Source organism: Stegostoma tigrinum, chromosome 8, assembly GCF_030684315.1.
Source record: "Stegostoma tigrinum isolate sSteTig4 chromosome 8, sSteTig4.hap1, whole genome shotgun sequence".
NCBI classification, from domain to species: Eukaryota; Metazoa; Chordata; class Chondrichthyes; order Orectolobiformes; family Stegostomatidae; genus Stegostoma; species Stegostoma tigrinum.
The window spans coordinates 45,426,311-45,449,594 of NC_081361.1; the positions used below are offsets into that span (position 1 = coordinate 45,426,311).

Consider the following 23,284-nt stretch of genomic DNA (forward strand, 5'->3'; position numbering starts at 1 on the left):
GGCCATATTGCCACATTAAAGGTGCTGTATAAATCAAATTTTTCTTCTAAAGAAGTTACACATTGCTTTTTGGTGAGTGCCTATAGCAAAAGCACAGTTCAGATTTTTTCCCTCAGGGAGGCGTTAGGATTATGAATGCAAACTCCATACGGCCATTTACGCTACCAACTGGATGGTCAGAGTTAAAGTCAATACAGTGTGGAGCTGGAGGAACACGACAGGTCAGGCAGCATCAGAGGCATAGGTCAGTTGATGTTTTGGGCCTGGACCCTTCGTCAGGACTGGACGGTTTTCAGTTAAAGCCAGCTTTAAATCCAGGGTTAAAGCCAGCTATTACATATCCTCTGATGAATAAAAGGGCCTTCTAATGCTGAAGATTAGTTTCTTTGTGTTATGCATCAACATACTTGGGAGACAGTAGTAGATTTTATTGGATGGAAAGTTTGTCAACTTGCAAACCTAGAAATTAAAGCACATTTATTCCTGATACCAGCTGACCCAATAATTTTACTGTGAGTGAGATTCAGATTAGCTTTAAGATATATTTACAGAATGTGACTGGTAAGATATTGTATCTTCAGTGTCTACATGATAATATTGCAGAACATACTTTGTATATTTGGAACCCAGTCAATTTCATTCCAGGAAGCTCCTCAATGATCCTCTATCAACCTTGGTCTGGACTGCCTCCCAAAACCCCTCCTCATTCTTTTCCTCCTTCAAGCCATTCTTAAAACTCATCTCTTTGATCAACATTTTGGTCAAATATTTCCTACTATCTTATTCATTCATTCTTATCCAATTATATATCTGTGAAATGTTTTATTGAAAGGAAGAAGTATTCAGTTGAATTGAGATAAGGAATGAGATTTGGATGTAAGTGTCTCTCAGACCTCCCTGCATCTACTTCACCAGAACCTGAGACTGGGGATCATTCTTCAAGTATAGGACGGAGACAGATAGACAATCTGGGCAGCTGACAGATTTTTTTGAGGGAACCTTACAGTAAGATCCTTTTCAATAAATCAATGATGCAGGCTAAGACTGAATTGGGTCAGAAGTGTGAAGTGACTTTTTTAATCTAGGCAACTTTTATGCAGAGGGTGATTACTAGCCATATTGATATGAAGAATGGTTAAGGCCTGATGGTGCAATAGGAAGTTGGCAGAGCACCGGAATTTGAGACTGACAATCGTGCCTTCATCTAGGGCAATTTTGCCACCGTGTCATAATATTGAAGAAAGTAATTGGGAATGGCTGTAGCCAGGGGCAGGGAAGCTTTAGCTATTGGTTCTTTGCAGCACAAAATCATACATTAGAGAAATTCAAAAGCCAGGTTAAATTTCATTAGGACCATGTATTAAAACTGAAACCAATTTGAAAGAATAGTGCCAAATGACAATTAACATGCTCCTCCATAGTAATTTTGATCTATTTTAGTGGTCTCTGCAAAGATGTATAAGAATGCAGCTTCCTTGTCTTAATAGTTATTAACTTACTCTGCAAACACAAGTATCACAAATATAATTTTCTGAAGAAGGGTCTTGACCCGAAACGTCAACTTTCCTGCTCCTCTGATGCTGCTTGACCTGCTGTGGTCATCCAGCTTTACACCATGTTATGTCAGTAACATAAGGCAGGCAATTCATTCTAAAGATGGACAGTGAGAATCAATGCATGTAGAAAGTGAAGCTAATTACTAATTAGAGCTCTGAGATTGATGAGTATTATTTGTGTCTGCATGTGCTTGTGCTTAATGAACTGATCTGTCCAATTTAAACAGTGTGCAATATGGTACATGTCTCGTGTCTCATTGAGGTGCCCAATAAACATTGCATGGTTGCTTTTCAATAAGGCTGGGTCACAAACTGCAAAACGCATTACTTCCAAGTCAATTGAGATACCAAATCCAGATTCCAGCTAAATAATAGCATGATGACATTTAATCACTGAGCTTTGATGTGTGATGTGTTACACAAATACTAAATAAAGAATAAAATGTTTAGGTAATATTACAGTGTTAGAATGCAAAACAAAACCATTGAAAGTTTCAAGCTACAAATCACAGCTATGAGTAACACTACTAATTCAATCATTAATAGACGTACGTCACTGCAACCCTTAAATTGCAAACATTAGGAAAAAATAAGTTGGAAAAGATTTTCTTACAACAATATTTATGAGCATTCTATCACTCAGAAACTGGTGTTTTTGTTGTTTCCTGAGCCTGTGGGTAATAGTACAGCAATTAGCACCAAGCAAAGTTTTGATGATAATGCATCACTCAAATCATTTGAACAGTTCTGAAAAAAATTTAACTTAATTAATTGGACCAAGTTACTCATTACAATTGTTAAAAAAATCTTAACCGCCATTGTTCATTCTGTAAAAGTTTGAGCCATAAAAATGTTACCCAAGTATCTTCTCTTTGAAATAAATGCTGGGATAGTCATGTTGGAGGGGCAAAGTTTTTCACCTTAGTTTAAGTACAATAAAGGTACTAGCAAAGTAAAGGGTTAAGTCTCATGGTACCTTGTATTGCGATAAATTCAGATGTTTTATAATATGCCTAAGTGAAAATTGCCATATTAATGGTAATTATCGATCAACATCTGGCACAAAGTATCTTGTCAAGGGTAATTAGTGATGGGTGATACATGCTATTCCTGCCAGTGACACCCAAATCTGATGAATGAATAAAAAAATGACATTGAAGCAAGATCAGTCAGAACTTCACACCAATGTTGCAAATGTTACTGTTTAAAAACGCAGATCATTAAAACCAAACTTATAGTCTCAAATAATGCTGATCTTGCTAACGCTGATCTTGTCTAGTGCACCCCCTGTGCAATGTAACCTGTGTGCCTCTAAGTCTTTTTACAACCTCTGATCTCTACATCCTTGCTTACTACGATCTGCCTGTGCTGCACGCAAACAAAGTTTTTTCACTGTACTCGGGTTCACGCGATAATAAATAAATCAATCAATCAATAAAAAGAAAGCCCTTAGAAAGAAGCAAGATTTAGTTAATTGAATCCGATGTGTTATGTGCCTGAATATTGAAGACAAAGTGATTTAACATAATGTTAAATATATGCAACAAGTTGGTCAGTAGAGGCTGGGATTTAGGTTTGATTCCCTCATGACAAATAGTTTATTGGCATTGGTACCTACTTTCACATGTGAGGAATTGTTGCATGGTTTAGGTGCTGTAAGATGAATGCTGTGAGTAGGTTTATATCTATAAATGAGGCAGTGCCTTCAGGAGGAGTAAGGATAAAGTGGGAAGGGACTAACTGAAGGCAAACAAGAAAAAGTGAAAGATATTGCGATGACAATGAGTTTCTGATTTGGAAGAGAAATAGTGCCACATTGTGGGCACTCTCGATATAATATGGAACTGGGGAAGAACAGCAGATCAGACAATGTCTGAGGAGCAGGACAATCGATGTTTCAGGTCCGGACCTGCTGTGGTCCTCCAGCTCCACATTTTATCGACTTTGACTTCCAGCATCTGCAGTCCTTTCCATCTCCTCATCTTGCGGGCGTTACCTTGAACATTAGTTTGACCCTGTCATCTTCTGGAGTATTGCTGACATAAGCTGCACTAGTGCAGTGGTAGTGTCCCTACTCCTGGTCTGGGTGACCACTGGATTAAAGTCCCACCTGTTCCGGGGGAGGATATGTAATGATATCTCTGTGTAAGTTAATTGGATAACTAAAAAAAAACTGCATTGTTAATAGTAACAAAACCAGAAAATGCTGGGAAGGAAACAGCAAAAACAAAGTTGCTGGAAAAGCTCAGCAGGCCTGGCAGCATCTGCCCGGAGAAGACAGATTAAGCATTTTGGGTCCATTCAGTTCTGAGAAAGGGTTACCAGGCCCGAAAGGTTATCTCTGATTTCTTTCGCAAATGCTGCCAGACCTGCTGAGCTTTTCCAGCAACCTTGTTTTTGCTCTTTTCTGGCAATTTCAGTTTTTGTTTCTGATTGCCAGTATCCGCAGTCCTTTTGGTTATTATTTTGCACTCTTAATAGCATGTGCTAAAAACTCCCTAATCTGAAATGTTCGGTACATTTATCGTATTAAGTTTCAAATGTAAGGCAGTTATTTCTTGACTGAAAGTGTCCCAAAACTGCAACAAAGACATTGCACAGTTTGTCTGTCCTGACCATTATATAAGAGTGTAAGAATTTAGAAGGATTAATGCTGGTCCGATGGTATTAAGGATATTAACTGGCCTTAACGACTATCTAGTTGGATGATATCATTTGGATTGTTTGACGATCAGCTCCCAAATAGTGCTCCTCTACCACAGCTCGACCATGAGAAAAGGTGGGCAAGATCTCCAACAGAGAGCTCACACAATATGATGATCAGTGCGAAGTGCAATCTTATAGATGACTGGCACTAAAGTGAGAAATGTGTCGGTAGTAATTGTTTAAGGACCAAAAAGAAAGTGAATGACTGATCATAGGATAAAGACTAACAATGACGGAACAGGAAATTGATTGATTTGAACCCTAATACAGAAGGATCTAATAAAGAATTTTTTCTAATTCATGGATGAGGAGTGTCACTGGCTAGGCCAGCATTTATTGCCCATCTCTAGTTGCCCAGAGGGCAGTTAAGAGACAAACACATTGCTCTGGGTCTGGAGTCACATGGAAGCCAGACCAGGTAAAGATGGCTGTTTCCTTCCCTGAAGGGCGTTGGTGAGCCAAATGAGTTTTCCCAACAATCAACAATGGATTCATGGTCGTCATTAGACTCTTACTTACTGATATTTATTGAATTCAGATTCCACCATCTGCCATGGTGGGATTCACACCTGAGTCCCCAGAACATTACGTGCCTCTCTAGATTAACAGTCCAGCAATAATACCACTAGGCCATTACCTACCATCTTATATTTGCATTGACCTAATTACATGATTAAATTGTCTCAAAGTCCTCCATACAATGAATAACTGTTTAATTGCAATTACTGTTATCTAGACAAACTGTACATTCTTTTAAAAAAAATTGCATTAATCAGTTACTTGAATAAAACACTCTTGATAAAGTAATGTGTAAGTTGTTTCTTAATAAAAACAAAATAGCAGTTTCTAAAATTATACATTTTGGATACAATACTCTATTTTAACTTATAATAAGCCTTTTCATATGAATAATTCTGAGTTTGTAAGTTCTGTGATAAAATGATATGTGAGTATCTAACTGAGCTGATGCCAAGTCATTTCATTTCGTTGTGAGGTTGATCTGATGTCTTATGCTGACCACCCTCTTTCACTTTCAATATAATGTTTAAAATTCATTACTTCTGGAGTGTTCTGCTAGGGTTTTGCTTGTAATTTGTCATAATTTTAATTTTCTTAAATATGAAATTTATATGATTAGGCAACGTACTATTTTGTACCAGATCATTTGCCAATACAGTGGGATTACTGGTCAAAGGTCACACATTCGACCGCAATCTTTTCTGTGTGGAGTTATATGATCAGATGCAAGTTATTATACATAATGTTGTGCATTTGAAATAATATCAAGAAAATAGCTAACCCGTGTGCAAGTAGAAATGTTTGTATTTAATCAGTCAAGTGAACTTTGACCTCTATTGCGAATGAATTGCTTTACATTTTGATGGATACTGTCATGATGACATTATTAAAATATAAATGAAAAATATAACGGTCTAAGTTAGCAGTGATGATAATGGTCTTAGCAGACACCATTGTTCATGCTGGTTTTTTGTCATGCCACAGAATGCAACTGTAATCGCAGGGCTTATCGTTGTGAGTGGGATCCCATACTATACCAACAGACTGGAAGTGGTACACGCTGCTTGAACTGTGTTGGCAATACGGAGGGAGTACACTGCGAGAAATGTAAGGAAAATCACTACCCTCTGAGACCAGGAGGACAGTGTCAGCCTTGCAGATGCAACCCTCTAGGTAAGCTCATGAAAATAGAATGCATGCCCTGCAATAATGTTAGACTTGTTTGGGCTGTCTGTCAAAGCGTTTGACCTAAAGGGATTAAGGCTAAGCTAATGTAGTTGAAGAATTGCATCTTTAGACATTTATATTCAAACTTAAAAGATTTAGATTGAGCTCTTGACTCTTTTCCTTACCTTTCATATTTGTTATCAATCTCCATAGATAATTTGGCGACGTCAGTCTGTTTGAGAATATAAACAATTAAGAATTCCCTGCACTCATTTTGCTGCAATGTGAAGCCTGAGTATGATGTCAAGTATTCAGATGCACTTTGTCATGGAACTGTATTCCATTTCTGTAGCTGCAACTATATATGTTTCCAAGTCTAGCTTATTGAAGAATAACCTTGCAATCAAAGTTAGTTACATCAATAAAAATGATGTTTTTCACCAGAAGAGAAATGGCACATATAATTTGGGAGAAAATAATTTGTTTACATAGCACAACTCCAAAGCAGTGCAGTGCAGAGTGTATAGATTCTCTGGGGCCAAACAGTGCTCGTGTCTGCGGCCTGCAAAGTTCACATGGTTTCCTCAACCATATCGATAGAGGGACACATGTTGATAACATAGGTAGCATCCCACAGCACTATCTGATATAGATCATGACTGGTAGAAAGATTACAGAACACAAGGAGGCCTTTCAGCCCATCAAATCCTACAGGGTCTCTGTCTTGAAAACTTGTCAGTTGCATCCCCTTGCTCTTCCCTATTCCAGCACCATAGTCCTGTAAGTTTGTTTCCCTGAGTTGCCCTCAACATCTCCTTTTGAAATAATTAATTGTCTTCACTTCTACTATCCTTGCAGGCAGTTAGTTTCAGGTTATTATCATTCACATCATAAAAAGCTCTTCCTCACATCGCCCTGTAGCTCTTGCTCTCATGCCACTTATGCCATCAATTTGCACAAACAACTTTGTCTACCATATTTAAATGGTCATAATCTCTTACATATCGATCAGATCTCCTCTTAACCTCCTTTACTTCTATCCTCATTTTCTTCCACATCCTCTGTATGCATCTCATCCAATTCTGGTGCCTTGTCAACTTTAAGTACCAACAATCTATCACAGGCTTCTTTTCAAATTCATTTTGAACCCTTCTCATGACAGTTTCTTTCTCTGTCACCATGGCCCGGACAGCATCCTCTTCTTTTGCAAAGAGGGGAAAGCTCCTCTTCACAGGAGGAGGATGCTACACCCACAGTGGCGCTGACTCTCTTATTCTGTGATCCCTCAATATCGCTAGTTAGCCTTTTACGGGGAATTTTGCCACTCACTTAAGACCATAAGACCATAAGACATAGGAGTGGAAGTAAGGCCATTCGGTCCATCAAGTCCACCCTGCCATTTAAATCATGGCTGATGGTCATTTCAACTCCACTTCCCTGCACTCTCCCTGTAGCCCTTGATTCCTTCTGAGATCAAGCATTTGTCGATCTCTGCCTTGAAGGCATCTAACTCATTTCCTTAAAATTCTAATTAAAAATCATCAATTGCATTCTTTCATTGACCTTCTCTGTTACCTCTTCAAAAAATTCAAGTAAATTAGTCGTATGCAAGTTGCACGTATTCGGATGCACTTTGCCATTAGAAATCTTTGCTGGAAATCAATAGCTCAAATTTCTCCAAGTGCTTTTCCCAACGATTGTTTCTAAAATTTTAACTGGCATTGCTGTTAAACCTGTTAATTCCTGTTTCTAGAAAAGATCTTACAGCTTTGTTGGACAAAAGTATCATATTCATCACTCTCCAAATCTCTGGTACGTCCCCTCCATCTAGAGAAGATTGCAAGATTACGACAAGCATGTTAATTATCTTCATCCTACTTCATCTAACAGCCTGGAATGTAAGCCATCCACACTGGGTGACTTATCCACTCTGAGCATAGCCAAACTTTCCAGTACATTCTGTCTATTAATTTTCACCCCACTTATTGCATCTCTGCTTTTACAAATATTTTGTCAGCTTCCTCTTCCTTAGTAACAACAATACAAGTTACTCATTAAGTACGCCCTGCAAGATTTTGCGTCTAACAGCGCCCACCCTGCATTTTACTCCTCTGCTTGTTGATTACAGCATTTTTTGAGTGCTCTCAGAGAATTGGTGCAGCCGGTGAAACATGATTTTAAAATGGCACTGCATGAATAAGTATTTGTGTAAATTGTATAAATGTGTTTTACTTGTTGTGGAAACTGGATATTTTCATGTGAGCATGAGCGAGGCAACGGCTATAGGCACTGGCTTTTAATTCCCCATTCCTCTTTTAGGTTGACAATGGACAGCATCATTGAAAAACAGGAATGATGTTTGTCTTACTGTAACCCCATACAAGGGCTCTATTTGGGAGTTTGCATTTAACTAGATAACCATTACATACAGTACCAAGTTAATCTATTTCATATCTGTACATGTATGATCATGTAAAAGCATGTTTTCAGTAGCCATTAGTCAGTACAGAATTTGAGAATAGCTGAAAAAAGGTACATTCTGTCAAAGCTTTTCATCTTGCATTCATCAAAACAATTTGGAAGAAATACTAAAGTAAATGGGAAAACATTTATACTGTAAGGGAGGAGACTGCCCTGAAGATCAAAATGGATTGTGATCCTAAAATCCTTTAACCCACAAAGGTAAAAAAGGTAAAAGTGTGGCTAATTTTGTTAACTGAATATAAACTGCATTTTGTGCCCTCAGTAAAATGCTGTTTGCTTTGATATATTCTCTGCCTTTTAGGTTCAACTGGTAGTAGTTGTGATGAGTACGGTCGATGTAGGTGTAAACCTGAAGGTGTAATTGGAGACAAATGTGAGAAATGCCAGCCTGGCTTTTATTCATTATCCAGCACTGGTTGCAAGTAAGTTCTTCTGACTGGCATTTTCTTTTCTCCCCCAGCTAATATTGATGACATATTACATAAACTGTATTGGAAAGAACAGAAGATTTTGGGAGATCAGTATTGGAAAGAGAAAAGGCAGGCTAGTGCTTTGGGTGTTGATTACTAGTCAATTCCGTACTTTCATGCAGGCACTTTCCCTGTAGAGATGCTGACGGATCCGCTAATAAAGGCAAAATATTGTGGATGCTGCAAATCTGAAATACAAACAGAAAGTGCTGGAGAAACTCAGCAGGCCTGGCAGCATCTGTGGAGAGACAAACAGAGTTACAGTTTGAGACCACAATGGCTGTTCTTAAGATCTAGAGAATTGTTCTGAATTAGGGCCATATTAAATTCAAAACATTGACTCTTGTTTCTCTCTCCACAGATGCCACCAAACCTGTTGAGTTTTCCCAACACTTTCTGATGGATCTACTGTTTGATTGAAATGTCTGTTTTGTTTGCATGTTTTAACACTTTGAAGCTATCTTATAATTTCACTTCTGCATTTCAACAAAATGTTATGTTGCAGAAACAAGCCATTCAATAAGTCAATGAGTCAATGAGGGGAGACAATGAACTAGTGGTACTATTGCTGGACTGTTAATCCAGCGACCAAGATAATGTTCTGGCGACCTGAGTTTGAATCCCACCATAGCAGGGGGTGCAATTTGAATTCAATAAATATCTGGAATTAAGAGTCTAATAAAATGACTACGAATCCATTGTTGCTGGCTAGAAAAACCCATTTGGCTCATTATTGTCCTTCAGGGAAGGAAACTGCCATCCTAACCTGGTCTGGTCTACATGTAGCTCCAGACCCACAGCAATGTTGTTTATTCTTAGCCGACCTCTGGGCAATAAATGCTGGCCCAGCCCTAGTTATGCCCTCATTCCATGAATGAATAAAAACAAAAGCACTGTCATTGTTTTTGGTATGCATAAGCCAGCCAGTAAAATCCCAACTATGGCTAGGAGCTCATATCCTTTCACAATGTTTGGTATGTCACAAAGTAGATCTTTTGGGAGAATGGTAGCGCAATGTTAGAACAAAGCTAGTAATCAGAGGCCCAGGCTGATGTTCTGGAAATTTGAGTTTAGAGTTGCCTGTGGCTGCTGGTGTAGTTTAGATGAAATTGTTTAATAAATCTGAAATGAAATATTGTACTCATTAACACCTATTAGAAATCACTAGATTGCTGAAAAACGGATTTATTTCAATAATTTACTTTAGTGGCAGAAATATGTTCTGACTTTAATGTGACTTCAGATCCATTGCATTGCAGTTGAATCTTAACTGCCCTCTGAATGGGCAAGGGAGTTGCTGAGCTGTCAAGAGGCAGCTCACCATACTATCTTAAGTGTGCTCCAAGCCTGGACAAGGGCAAATAAAAAGACACACAGACATAAGCTGAATATTTTCATTATAATGGATTTTCTGTGATCTTGCAGAAAGAGCAAGAATGGAATTACATCCAAGAGTATTAGTGCCTTCTAGACAGGATCGGAAGAAATTACAGGGAAAATATTTGTCACCTGCTCTGCTTCAATGTCCCTCTGAAGTGAATCACTGCTTGGTATACGGTTTACCATTAATTATGAAATTCTATTTGGTATTCACAGACGATGTACATGTAATATGGCTGGTGTCACCGATATCTGTGATGTTGAAACAGGAAGATGCACTTGTAAATATAATGTAGAAGGGACAAATTGTAACCGGTAAGTTTTTTGTAACAACTATATTGAAATTAACTTGTCTGGTTCAGGTTTATAGCTTTTATACACTGTGATTGAAGTTATAATGATAAATGTATCAAAGGTACTTAGATATCGGTAGAACTTGAAGTATTTTAAACTAATTAGTGTTACTGATGATCTTTGTTCAATAGCGTGCCTTATTCTATGTAATTTCAGCCCTTCTTTCTGCGAGCTTGCACCTATAGGTGCATTTTTTTAAACTATAGCACCATTTATAACCTTCATAGTTAATTGCTATTGCCAGTTTAAGCAAACTGTGTCTTTGGGTGTTTATTCAGGTTTAATTTTTAATGGAGGACATTGAAAGAAAACATTTGTATACTAATTGCCCAGACCATATCTGTATAAATTATGCCCTCCACCCTGGCCGATACTTGGCAGCTGGAGTCATCTGTATTTTATAGGCAGACAATCTGGGTTTGTAGATAAAGCTGCCTGGAGTGGGAAGGGCATGGGTAAGTATCAGGAAGAACAGGATTGCTGCAGTATCTCTGTAAGCTGTCCTTCTGTTCAAGGCTAATACCAACTTAGGATCGCAAGCTTTTTCTATGGGTCTTCATTTGCTTTACAGGCTGATTCCCAACACATGGGTTTCTGGGAACAGGTGGCAGGATATCTGAAAGATAGTGGGATCTAGGGTGCAGAATTTGTTTTCTTTTCCTTCCTGCATCAATAAAACACTGTGAATCAAAACATGGTGCTTGATGGACATGATTTCATCCTCCTGCTCACTTGGTAGCAGACCCCACACAATTGGTATTATCTGTGCACGAAGCAAAGTTTATGAGTTCCTTTGAAGTATTTTCCTTCCCTCCCTTGGAATGTTGGCCATTTGAAAATGGAGAAGACGTGACCTGCGCTAAAAATGCTGTTGTTGGTCTGAAAAAGGCCTGACTGCGACACACTGCAAATTGTTTAGATTGTCAACAATCACTCTCTAAGGTCATGTTTGTAGGATGACCATCAGAATAGCTGCTTCCCCGAAGCCCTCCCCAAAATGATTTAAAGGATCTGTATCCGAGTATTGTGTCAGTAACCTCTGGGCATAAACAGGGGACAACCATCATAACTCCTCAATTGATTCCCTTCTACAGGTGCAAGTCAGGTTATTACAACCTCCATCCAGATAACCCTATGGGGTGCTCAGCATGTTTCTGCTTTGGACATTCGTCAGTCTGCAAGGTGGAAGATGGTTACAGGAAGGCTTGCATCACCTCTACCTTTGATACAGGTACAGCAGCAACTTGCTATAATGAACTGAGGTTTCATTCATAAGTGAGGGGCCATCAACCAAAAATTTAATTCAAATGTCATTCAAATTGACAGTAGGAGAACATAGACCAAATCTCATGATGGTGTCAGTCCATACGATTAAACCTGAGGATGGAAAGAATTGCTTAGTAATCTGATTAGAAAAACCATTGGAAAGATTTGTTTGTAAAGATCATGGAATAACATGTTATTGCCAGACGGGTTTGAAAAACATTAATAATGTTGTTCGATTCTATGATTGGAGTCTGCACCCTTATTAGAAAAAGAAAAACTAACAGTGTCCCTTTTGTTTGTTACTCATTCTAGCTCTGATATTCCCATGACTCGATGGTAATAGCCTTTAAGAGCTGAAAGAGCATTTTGGGGCATGTTAATTTCTTCCTGAGGTTACTTCACAGGAGTTATCGAATTATAAGTCGATGTTGCAGTGTTACCTTCATAAGATCATTAGTAATAGGCGTAGGCCACTCAGCCCAATGCATTTGCCTGTCAGTCAATAAGATCATGGCAGATCCGACAGTAGCATTAGCTTTCCTTTCCTGCCTAGTCTTGGGCTCCATTGCCCAACAAAAATCAGTTTAGCTCAGCTTTAAAAGTATTCCCAGCCTCCATTGGATCCATGGAAAACATTTCAAAGATTAATGATTCTCTGCAAGAAGGAATTCCTCATCATCTCTGTCTTAAACGGGACACTTATTACAATTAATCTGCAGAATTTCTGCATCTATCCCATCGAATCCTATGTTTCAATAATCTCTCTTTCTTATAAATTTTGAAGAGTATCATTCTAAACTGCTCAACTTTACCTTGTAAGACAACCTTTCATCCCAGGCATCTGACTAATGAACCTGTTCTGATCTGCTTCCAAAGCAAATACATTAGCTTCTTGAGCATGGGCGTAAAAACTGCACTCTGAGTGTGGTCTCACCAATGAACTGTTCAGCTGTTGCAAGACTTCCATATGTTTGTTTTGCATTCCTCCTTGCAATAAAGGCCAATATTCCATATGTCTTCCTGTTATTTCCTGTAGTTTCATGTTTATATTATGCAATTTATGAACAAGGGATCTCAGTCCATCTGCACACAGTATTCTGCAATCCCTCTGTATTTAAATAATATTCTTCTGTTGTATTTCTCCTCCCAAAGTGGACATACTCACACATTCCCTCATTATACTCCAGGTGCCAACGTTGTGATCCAATCACCAACTAACTGCATACTTTTGCAGACTTTGTATACTCCCCACAACTTACTTTCCTACCTACCTTTATATTGTCAGTAAATTTCATTGCAATGTTGCTGGTCCCTTCATCCAACTCATTAATATGGCATGAAAGTAGTTGAGAGCCAGCATTAATCCATGTGACACTCCATTTTATCCTGACACTCACTTTCCTATTCGTGAGCCAATGCTCTATCCATGCTAATATATCATCCCAGCACCAGGAACTCTTATTTTTCATGTGGCGCCTTATCAAATGCTTTATGTAAATCTAAATGCACACCTAATAATGTCCCCCTATCCAAACTTTGTTACATCGTCAAAGAACTCTAATAAAACTTCAATCTCGTTTCAGTCTGCATGTGCTTTACCTGTTAACACTAGCTGTGATGAAGCTGCTGCAACTGAAACATATCATTTCCTTATTTGGAATATTGCTAAAAAAAAGTTACCCCAAATTGAAATATTTTAGAAGATGAATGAATATACCACAACATGGCTAAAAGGCATTTCATTGCCAATAGTCCAACACAACCAATTTGCCAGTAAACAGTACTGTTTAACAATTGCTATCAGTTACCACATAAAATTCATAGCACACCACTATCAAATCCATCTTTGTTATATTAAAATTATGTAATGAACAAAGAATTTGATATGAACTCCCTCCACATTTGAGTATTACTGTCGTAGAGAGTGATACCCTCCTCTAGCTTAAAGGTAGCATTGTTTAACTTACTAATTGCAACTAATTTGGAGTTCTTCTCAAAGTTAGAGGGCTAATTGTAAGTGATTAGAAGGGTCTAGACCCGAAACGTCAGCTTTTGTGCTCCTGAGATGCTGCTTGGCCTGCTGTGTTCATCCAGCTTCACACTTTGTTATCTTAGATGAAGGTTTGTGTTTTTTTATTGATCTGTACTTGTGAGCAGATTATGAAGGTTGGAAAGCACAGCATCGGAGGGGTGGCGATCTTCCATTGATGAGGTCATCATTATCACGTGACATTGTTGTTGAAGCCAAAGATGAATACCCAATATTCTTTGTTGCTCCAGGTGAGTTAAAATAATTATGGGCATTAACGTATTAGCCCACCACTTTGGTATTCCAAGTTCATTCATATTTATGTTAAGTTGGCCACATGTGTTTTGATGTCCTGTCCATATGAAAGCAATTTAACATTTGGTTTTAATTAGTGTACTTTCAGTGTTGTCTGTCTCAGACTCAACAGTTTCTGGCCCATTTCAGAGTCTCTTCAAGAACTGGGAAATTACTGTTTAATACAGACACAGGTGGCTTGCAAGTCATTACCTTAGCACTCATGGCTTTATAATCAAGATTTGGAATATGTGGTTAAATTGTTGATTTAGCAGGCGTTTAGAGCATTTACAACATATGATATTTAATAATTTGACTCAATTACTGACACTGATCTCTTCTGATGCTGTGTCATATGTTTTCACTTCAGGAAAACATTAACTTTATGTAAGAGATAACACGATGTGAAGTTGGATGAATAGAGCAGGCCAAGCAGCATCACAGAAGCAGAAAAGTTTGACGTTTCGGGTCGAGGCCGTTCTTCAGATTTTCTGAAGAAGGGTCTCGAACCGAAACGTCAAACTTTCCTGCTCCTCTGATGCTGCTTGGCCTGCTCTGTTCATCCAGCTTCACAACATGTTATCTCAGGTTCTCCAGCATCAGCAGTTCCTACTATCTCTGTAACAACTTTATGTAAGATTTGATGTTTTTAATAGAAATCATTTCATTTTCAGAATTAGTTCTTTGGGCAATTTATGAATAAGTCTTGAAAAATGATTAGCCTCTGCAATTCCCAATTTTTAAAAAATCTTCATGCTCTGGGACATTGACATCACCACAACATTGCAACCCCATGGAACATCCAGGGAGTATAATATGTGCTTATTGTTGATATTATTCACCCTTCTGTTCGTCCAATCACAATTATTCTGGTCAGCTATCACATCTCTATGATAATAAAATGTGAGGCTGGATGAACACAGCAGGCCAAGCAGCATCTCAGGAGCACAAAAGCTGACGTTTCGGGCCTAGACCCTTCATCAGAGAGGGGGATGGGGGGAGGGAACTGGAATAAATAGGGAGAGAGGGGGAGGCGGACCGAAGATGGAGAGTAAAGAAGATAGGTGGAGAGAGTGTAGGTGGGGAGGTAGGGAGGGGATAGGTCAGTCCAGGGAAGACGGACAGGTCAAGGAGGTGGGATGAGGTTAGTAGGTAGCGGGGGGTGCGGCTTGGGGTGGGAGGAAGGGATGGGTGAGAGGAAGAACCGGTTAGGGAGGCAGAGACAGGTTGGACTGGTTTTGGGATGCAGTGGGTGGGGGGGAAGAGCTGGGCTGGTTGTGTGGTGCAGTGGGGGGAGGGGACGAACTGGGCTGGTTGAGGGATGCAGTAGGGGAAGGGGAGATTTTGAAACTGGTGAAGTCCACATTGATACCATATGGCTGCAGGGTTCCCAGGCGGAATATGAGTTGCTGTTCCTGCAACCTTCGGGTGGCATCATTGTGGCAGTGCAGGAGGCCCATGATGGACATGTCATCAAGAGAATGGGAGGGGGAGTGGAAATGGTTTGCGACTGGGAGGTGCAGTTGTTTTTTGCGAACTGAGCGGAGGTGTTCTGCAAAGCGGTCCCCAAGCCTCCGCTTGGTTTCCCCAATGTAGAGGAAGCCGCACCGGGTACAGTGGATGCAGTATACCACATTGGCAGATGTGCAGGTGAACCTCTGCTTGATGTGGAATGTCATCTTGGGGCCTGGGATGGGGGTGAGGGAGGAGGTGTGGGGACAAGTGTAGCATTTCCTGCGGTTGCAGGGGAAGGTGCCGGGTATGGTGGCGTTGGAGGGCAGTGTGGAGCGAACAAGGGAGTCACGGAGAGAGTGGTCTCTCCGGAAAGCAGACAGGGGAGGGGATGGAAAAATGTCTTGGGTGGTGGGGTCGGATTGTAAATGGCGGAAGTGTCGGAGGATAATGCGTTGTATCCGGAGGTTGGTAGGGTGGTGTGTGAGAACGAGGGGGATCCTCTTGGGGCGGTTGTGGCGGGGGCGGGGTGTGAGGGATGTGTCGCGGGAAATGCGGGAGACGCGGTCAAGGGCGTTCTCGATCACCGTGGGGGGAAAGTTGCGGTCCTTAAAGAACTTGGACATCTGGGATGTGCGGGAGTGGAATGTCTTGTCGTGGGAGCAGATGCGGCGGAGGCGGAGGAATTGGGAATAGGGGATGGAATTTTTGCAGGAGGGTGGGTGGGAGGAGGTGTATTCTAGGTAGCTGTGGGAGTCGGTGGGCTTGAAATGGACATCAGTTACAAGCTGGTTGCCTGAGATGGAGACTGAGAGGTCCAGGAAGGTGAGGGATGTGCTGGAGATGGCCCAGGTGAACTGAAGGTTGGGGTGGAAGGTGTTGGTGAAGTGGATGAACTGTTCGAGCTCCTCTGGGGAGCAAGAGGCGGCGCCGATACAGTCATCAATGTACCGGAGGAAGAGGTGGGGTTTGGGGCCTGTGTAGGTGCGGAAGAGGGACTGTTCCACGTAACCTACAAAGAGGCAGGCATAGCTGGGGCCCATGCGGGTGCCCATGGCCACCCCCTTAGTCTGTAGGAAGTGGGAGGAGTCAAAAGAGAAGTTGTTGAGTGTGAGGACGAGTTCAGCTGGGCGGATGAGAGTGTCGGTGGAGGGGGACTGGTCGGGCCTGCGGGACAGGAAGAAGCGGAGGGCCTTGAGGCCATCTCCATGCGGAATGCAGGTGTACAGTTCCCATTATCTCTATCACATCTCTATGTTCCTTGTCAACATAACCTCAATGAGAGAAACACACAAGAACTGCAAGAAATAACTTAATAAAATGATTATACAATCTAAATTTTGAAACCAATGATTAAGTAAGTCACATAATTGCCCTTCAATTTTTTCAATTCCATGATAATTGATCTATGTCTCAGCTTTTTTGTAAGAATTAAGGAAGTTGTTAAGAAAATAAACTTATCTTTGATGTTTGGTAATTGGCCAAAGACAGGGCTAATATTTTGGTCTGTTTCAAATTAATAAACTGTGTTTCAAAGGATGATAGGTTGTGTCCATGGTCCTTACTAATGTTCAACTCTTCCCATCTTTAGCCAAGTTCCTGGGAAATCAAGTGCTGAGCTACGGACAGAACCTTTCCTTCACATTCTACGTGGAAAGCAATAGTGCCTACCCATCAGTAGAAGATCTGATCCTGGAAGGAGATGGTCAGACACTGACTACTCAAGTGAATGCACAAAATAATCCAATCCCTTCTACGACAAAGCAGACATACAACTACAGGTAGATAAAATAGATGCTTTGAGTTCAACTGACCGTTGTTTTGGTTAACCTGCAATTGGAACACATTTTTTGATCTGAACAAGGATTTAATGCAGTTGATCATTCCATCTTCAGGATACATTGTGCAGGATTTATGTCTCCCAATGAATGCTAAATTTGTCACATACATGATCTGTACTAAATGAAAATATTTTAACATTGCATCCAAAAATTATTGTCTAACAAGATATGTTAACTTTTCAGTGATTTATCTTTCCAAAAAGCCAACTTTATCATAGGCTTTGAGAAAATACTTGAATAAATTGAGTATCTTATTTAACTAGTTATTGACAGACCTACCCCCATGATGCACTGCAAGATAAATGCTTCACATTAACACAAACTGTATCACATAACTGCCTAACTGACTCTTAGTGGTAGAGTATTTTGATTTTGTTTATTAGCACCGTGGAGGTTGAAGGGAAAATGTTAACAATCCTGTTTTGCCTTATAGACTCCATGAAGGTTTGGAGTATGGATGGAAACCATTCTTAACTTCCTATGACTTCCAGAGAGTGCTCAGCAACCTCAAGGCCATCAAAATCCGTGGTTCATATAACAGGCAAAGTAAGCATTCTGAGAATACACTTTATCCAAGCTTATAGAAGATAAATGAAATGGAGCAAGAAATAGGCTGAGAAACATAAGATAAAAGGGGAAGAAATATTTCTCTTGCTCACCTTTCAAGTGAAGTTGACCATGTTCATCATCTGAAGTATTCCATAGCTTCTGTTTGGTATGTAGGTGACTGCTCAGGCCTATCTGTGTCCTGAAGGTTCTGATGCAAATATGACAGAATATGATAAATGATTGATTTTTGGACTAATTGCAGGCTTGGAATTTCTCCATTTTAGCCTTTATTCCCTGTCTTGGATGTCCACTTGCTTTCAAAGGAGGCTATGCTGTTTTTATTCAGTTATACCAGGTGTGACGGTCCTAGGCGAGCTTCTCCCTGGACAAAAAAAAGTATAAAATTCCTAAATGAAGACTTCAGAATGTCATTATAGAATTTCCATATCATTGCCGCAACGTAATGCCCCAGACTTCATTTGGTAAAGGAACAGGAGTTATTCGGACTACATTACCACTCCAGCTCAGTTGTTACTGCCTCAAATGGTGCAAATGTTTTTCATCCAAACTTGTGTGAATATTTCTGTGTCTTGCTCAAAAGATACTAAAGGCAGTGGGGATCTGTTTGAATTAACTTTCAGTCACAGGCCTTAGGCTTTATATTCAGTTGGGTTCAGGCTGGTGGTGCTGAACAGGGATGAGTGATATCTGAAAATGAAGCCATTAAAAACAAGTTCCATTGTTTGTTAAGTTCTCAGATCACAAAGATCTGCTAACTTGCAGCATTTCCAGCTGTTAATTTTTGCCAGCTTTACCAGGCATGTCTCTCTTTTAGGGCCTTGTGGTAGGTACAAACCTCAAAATACAGGCATCTCTAGACCATTGTGTGTGAAATGCACTTTGGGTCTAGTCTATGGGTATAATGGGAAAAAGAAAATTTGTCTATTTGGGGCCGATCATCAGTATGGCTTGAAATTTTCTTATACTTTGCATCCCTGAATTCTATTCTACAGTTAAACAGGTGGACATTTTTAAACTGCTTTTGGTTATAGATACATTAGATACAGCAGAGTAAAGGATTGAATGAATATGACCATTGTAATGAAGTGACATTTAGTTTACAGTCAGCAAGTATGGAATTTTGTTATTTTTTCCTATTGTTACAGTAGTGAATGAGACAGCAGTTTAGTAACATGACACTGGACTTAACCTTGATGCTTTGTATTAAAGGTGCTGGACACATCGATAATGTGTCTCTCCAGACAGCCCGACCTGGTACTGGAAGTCCTGCTCAGTGGGTGGAGAAATGTACATGTCCAACAGGTTATGAGGGACGATTCTGTGAGAAATGTGCAAGAGGCTTCACAAGGCAAAGACGCAAACTTGGAAGTTTTAGCAAGTGTGTGCCATGTGCCTGTCAAAGCTCTAGTGGCACCTGTGACCCAGAAACTGGTGAGTTTGTCATTATGTTAGCTCAGATTATGGCTTGAGACGTCAGGTTGGGATCAACAATGTAGCAAGGTTTGTGGCATGCTGGGTGAAAATGGAGGCAGTTTAAATAATAATGGAAAAAAATTTAGATGAAATGCCATATCCAATTAGATCTCAAGATTTACCTCTGTACTAAAAAAGCAGTTTACAGTTTGGCAATTTTTACAAGCATTATTCAAGCATCAAGTGAAATTGTTTACCTATCATTTGTTGAAAGCTGTATCTTCCGGATATAATTGTGAGGTCGGCGAAGTGAATGTTTTAGGAGCCAAGTAAGTATGGGGCAATAAATGGTGGCTCCTCCAGTAAACATCCACCCATATCCATGAACAAGCAATGAAGAAGTAGAAACTAAAATTAATTAAATTCGAATGAAAATTTAAATCTGGCGTGGAAGAGTTTGAGGATGGCCTTCTTACCCAAGCGCCAAACGATGCCTATTCAAGACCCTCATTCTCCACTGAATTCAACAGGTCAATGGACTCACCAGGTAGGAAGACTGGCAAGAAAAGTGTAACTGGGTTCCTTTCATCATGGGAACATAGTGTCTGAACGACAGGCCTAGAATTTAGAACGAGAGAACCCACTGAGAGCTTCTGTCCTGCCCTTTCTTCTAACCTACTTAACCACCTGCTGGTGATTTTCTCACTGTGACTCCCATCATACCCCCACTTACCCTTCTCCAGGGATTTAATGAGTGGTGAAGCCCCAGTCACCACTTGCAGTTGGCCCCTATGTAATGGAAATTTGTAAGCCTCCAATTAGCTGGCAGTACTTGATGACAGGACTTCGACCATACCAGGGGATGTCCTGGAATTCAATATCTCCCATGGAGCCAGGAGTCCTGGCATTGGAGTTCCCGTTGCCAACCAAGAATCTTCTCGGGCTCCCAGCTTGGTTCAGTGGGAGTGCTGCCAACTTCAGTGGTGAGCATTGGACCTTCCTGCAGCCCTTATTTAATTCCACCATTAGTTATAAGAAAAGTGCAAAATGCTAAACCTATGCAGGAAATTGAGTAAAGATAACAAAGTATGGAGCTGGATGAACACAGCAGGCCAAGCAGCATCTCAGGAGCACAAAAGCTGATGTTTCGGGCCTAGACCCTTCATCAGAAAAGGGGGATGGGGAGAGGGTTCTGAAATAAGTAGGGAGAGAGGGGGAGGCGGACCGAAGATGGATAGAGGAGAAGATAGGTGGAGAGAAGAGTATAGGTGGGGAGGTGGGGGGGGGGATAGGTTAGTCCGGGGAAGAGGGACAGGTCAAGGGGGTGGGATGAGGTTGGTAGGTGGGAAATGGAGGAACGGCTTGAGGTGGGAGGAGGGGATAGGTGAGACGAAGAACAGGTTAGGGAGGCGGGGACATGCTGAGCTGGTTTTGTGATGCAGTGGGGGAGGGGAGGAGCTGGGCTGGTTTTGGGATGCGGTGGGGGAAGGGGGAGATTTTGAAGCTGGTGAAGTCCACATTGATACCATTGGGCTGCAGGGTTCCCAAGCGGAATATGAGTTGCTGTTCCTGCAAACTTTGGGTGGCATCATTGTGGCACTGCAGGAGGCCCCAGGATGGACATGTCGTCTGAGGAATGGGAGGGGGAGTTAAACTGGTTCGCAACTGGGAGGTGCAGTTGTTTATTGCGAACCGAGCGGAGGTGTTCTGCAAAGCGGTCCCCAGTCTTCCGCTCGGTTTCCCCAATGTAGACGAAGCCACACCGGGTACAGTGGATACAGTATACTACATGGGCAGATGTGCAGGTGAACATCTGCTTAATGTGGAAAGTCATCTTGGGGCCTGGGATGGGGGTGAGGGAGTAGGTGTGGGGGCAAGTATAGCACTTCCTGCGGTTGCAGGGGAAGTTGCTGGGTGTGGTGGGGTTGAAGGGGAGTGTGGAGTGGACAAGTGAGTCACTGAGAGAGTGGTCTCTCCGTTTGGCAGACAAGGGTGGGGATGGAAAAATGTCTTGGGTGGTGGGGTCGGACTGTAGATGGCGGAAGTATCGGAGGATGATGCGTAGTATCCGGAGGTTGGTGGGGTGGTATGTGAGGACGAGGGGGATCCTCTGGGGGCGGTTGTGGAGGAGGCGGGGTGTGAGGGATGTGTTGCGGGAAATGCGGGAGACGTGGTCAAGGGCGTTCTCGACCACTGCAGGGGGAAAGTTGTGGTCCTTGAAGAACACGGACATCTGGAATGTGCGGGAGTGGAATGCCTCATCCTGGGAGCAGATGCGGCGGAGGCGGAGGAATTGGGAATAGGGAATGGAATTTTGGCAGGGTGTAGGTGGGAGGAGGTGTATTCTAGGTAACTGTACTAGTCGGTGGACTTGAAATGGACATCAGTTTCTAGCTGGTTGCCAGAGATGGAGACAGAGAGGTCCAGGAAGGTGAGGGATGTGTTGGAGATGGCCCAGGTAAATTTGAGGTTGGGGTGGAAGGTGTTGGTGAAGTGGATGAACTGTTCAAGCTCCTCTTGGCAGCAAGATGCGGCGCCGTTACAGTCATCAATGTAACGGAGTAAGAGGTGGGGTTTGGGGCCAGTGTAGGTGCGGAAGAGGGACTGTTCTTTTGGCATCTGCCCCCGCAACAATTGCCCCAAAAGAATCCCCCTCGTTCTCACATACCACCCCACCAACCTCCAGATACAACACATCATCCCCTGATACTTCCGCCATCTACAATCCAACACCACCACCCAAGACATTTTTCCATCCCCACCCTTGTCTGCCAAACGGAGAGACCACTCTCTCAGTGACTCACTTGTCCGCTCCACACTCCCCTCCAACCCCAACACACCCGGCACCTTCCCCTGCAACCGGAGGAAGTGCTTCACCTGCCCCACACCTCCTACCTCACCCCCATCCCAGGCCCCAAGATGACTTTCCATATTAAGCAGATGTTCACCTGCACATCTGCCCATGTAGTATACTGTATCCACTGTACCCGGTGTGGCTTCCTCTACATTGGGGAAACCAAGCGGAGGCTTGGCGACCGCTTTGCAGAACACCTCCGCTCGGTTTGCAATAAACAATTGCACCTCCCAGTCGCAAACCATTTTAACTCCCTCTCCCATTCCTCAGATGACATGTCCATCCTGGGGCCTCCTGCAGTGCCACAATGATGCCACCCGAAGGTTGCAGGAACAGCAACTCATACTCCGCTTGGGAACCCTGCAGCCCAATAGTATCAATGTGGATTTCAGAAGCTTCAAAATCTCCCCCTTCCCCACTGCATCCCAAAACCAGCCCAGCTCGTCCCCTGTCCCCACTGCATCACAAAACCAGCCCAGCTTGTCCCTGCCTCCCTAACCTGTTCTTCCTCTCACCTATCCCCTCCTCCCACCTCAAGCCGTTCCTCCATTTCTCACCTACCACCTCATCCCGCCTCCTTTACCTGCCCGTCCTCCCTGGACTGACCTATCACCTCCCCACCTCCCCACGTATACTCTCCTCTCCATCTATCTTCTCCTTTATCCATCTTCGGTCCGCCTCCCCCTCTCTCCCTATTTATTCCAGAACCCTCATCCCATCCCCGTCTCTGATGAAGGGTCTAGGCCCGAAACGTCAGCTTTTGTGCTCCTGAGATGCTGCTTGGCCTGCTGTGTTCGTCCAGCTTCATACTTGGTTATCTTGGAATTCTCCAGCATCTGCATTTCCCATTATCTCAGGAGATTGAGTAACTTGAGATGATTGGAGATACCATTGTTCAACATATAATTGTATGTGAGGTGGAGATAAGT

At 41.8% G+C, this 23,284-nt stretch overlaps 1 protein-coding gene across 1 annotated transcript in view; it reads left to right on the forward strand.

The window, feature by feature from the left end:
* The window catches only part of LOC125456316 (laminin subunit gamma-1-like), a 67,343-nt gene that overhangs the window by 14,085 nt on the left and 29,974 nt on the right, over positions 1-23,284 (forward strand). The window contains exons 2-9 of the mRNA XM_048539346.2: positions 5,766-5,954; positions 8,734-8,854; positions 10,499-10,597; positions 11,731-11,867; positions 14,060-14,182; positions 17,269-17,458; positions 17,952-18,064; positions 19,298-19,519. Of these exons, the coding sequence (XP_048395303.2) occupies positions 5,766-5,954; positions 8,734-8,854; positions 10,499-10,597; positions 11,731-11,867; positions 14,060-14,182; positions 17,269-17,458; positions 17,952-18,064; positions 19,298-19,519 (1,194 nt within the window). The remainder of the gene's footprint in view (positions 1-5,765; positions 5,955-8,733; positions 8,855-10,498; positions 10,598-11,730; positions 11,868-14,059; positions 14,183-17,268; positions 17,459-17,951; positions 18,065-19,297; positions 19,520-23,284) is intronic.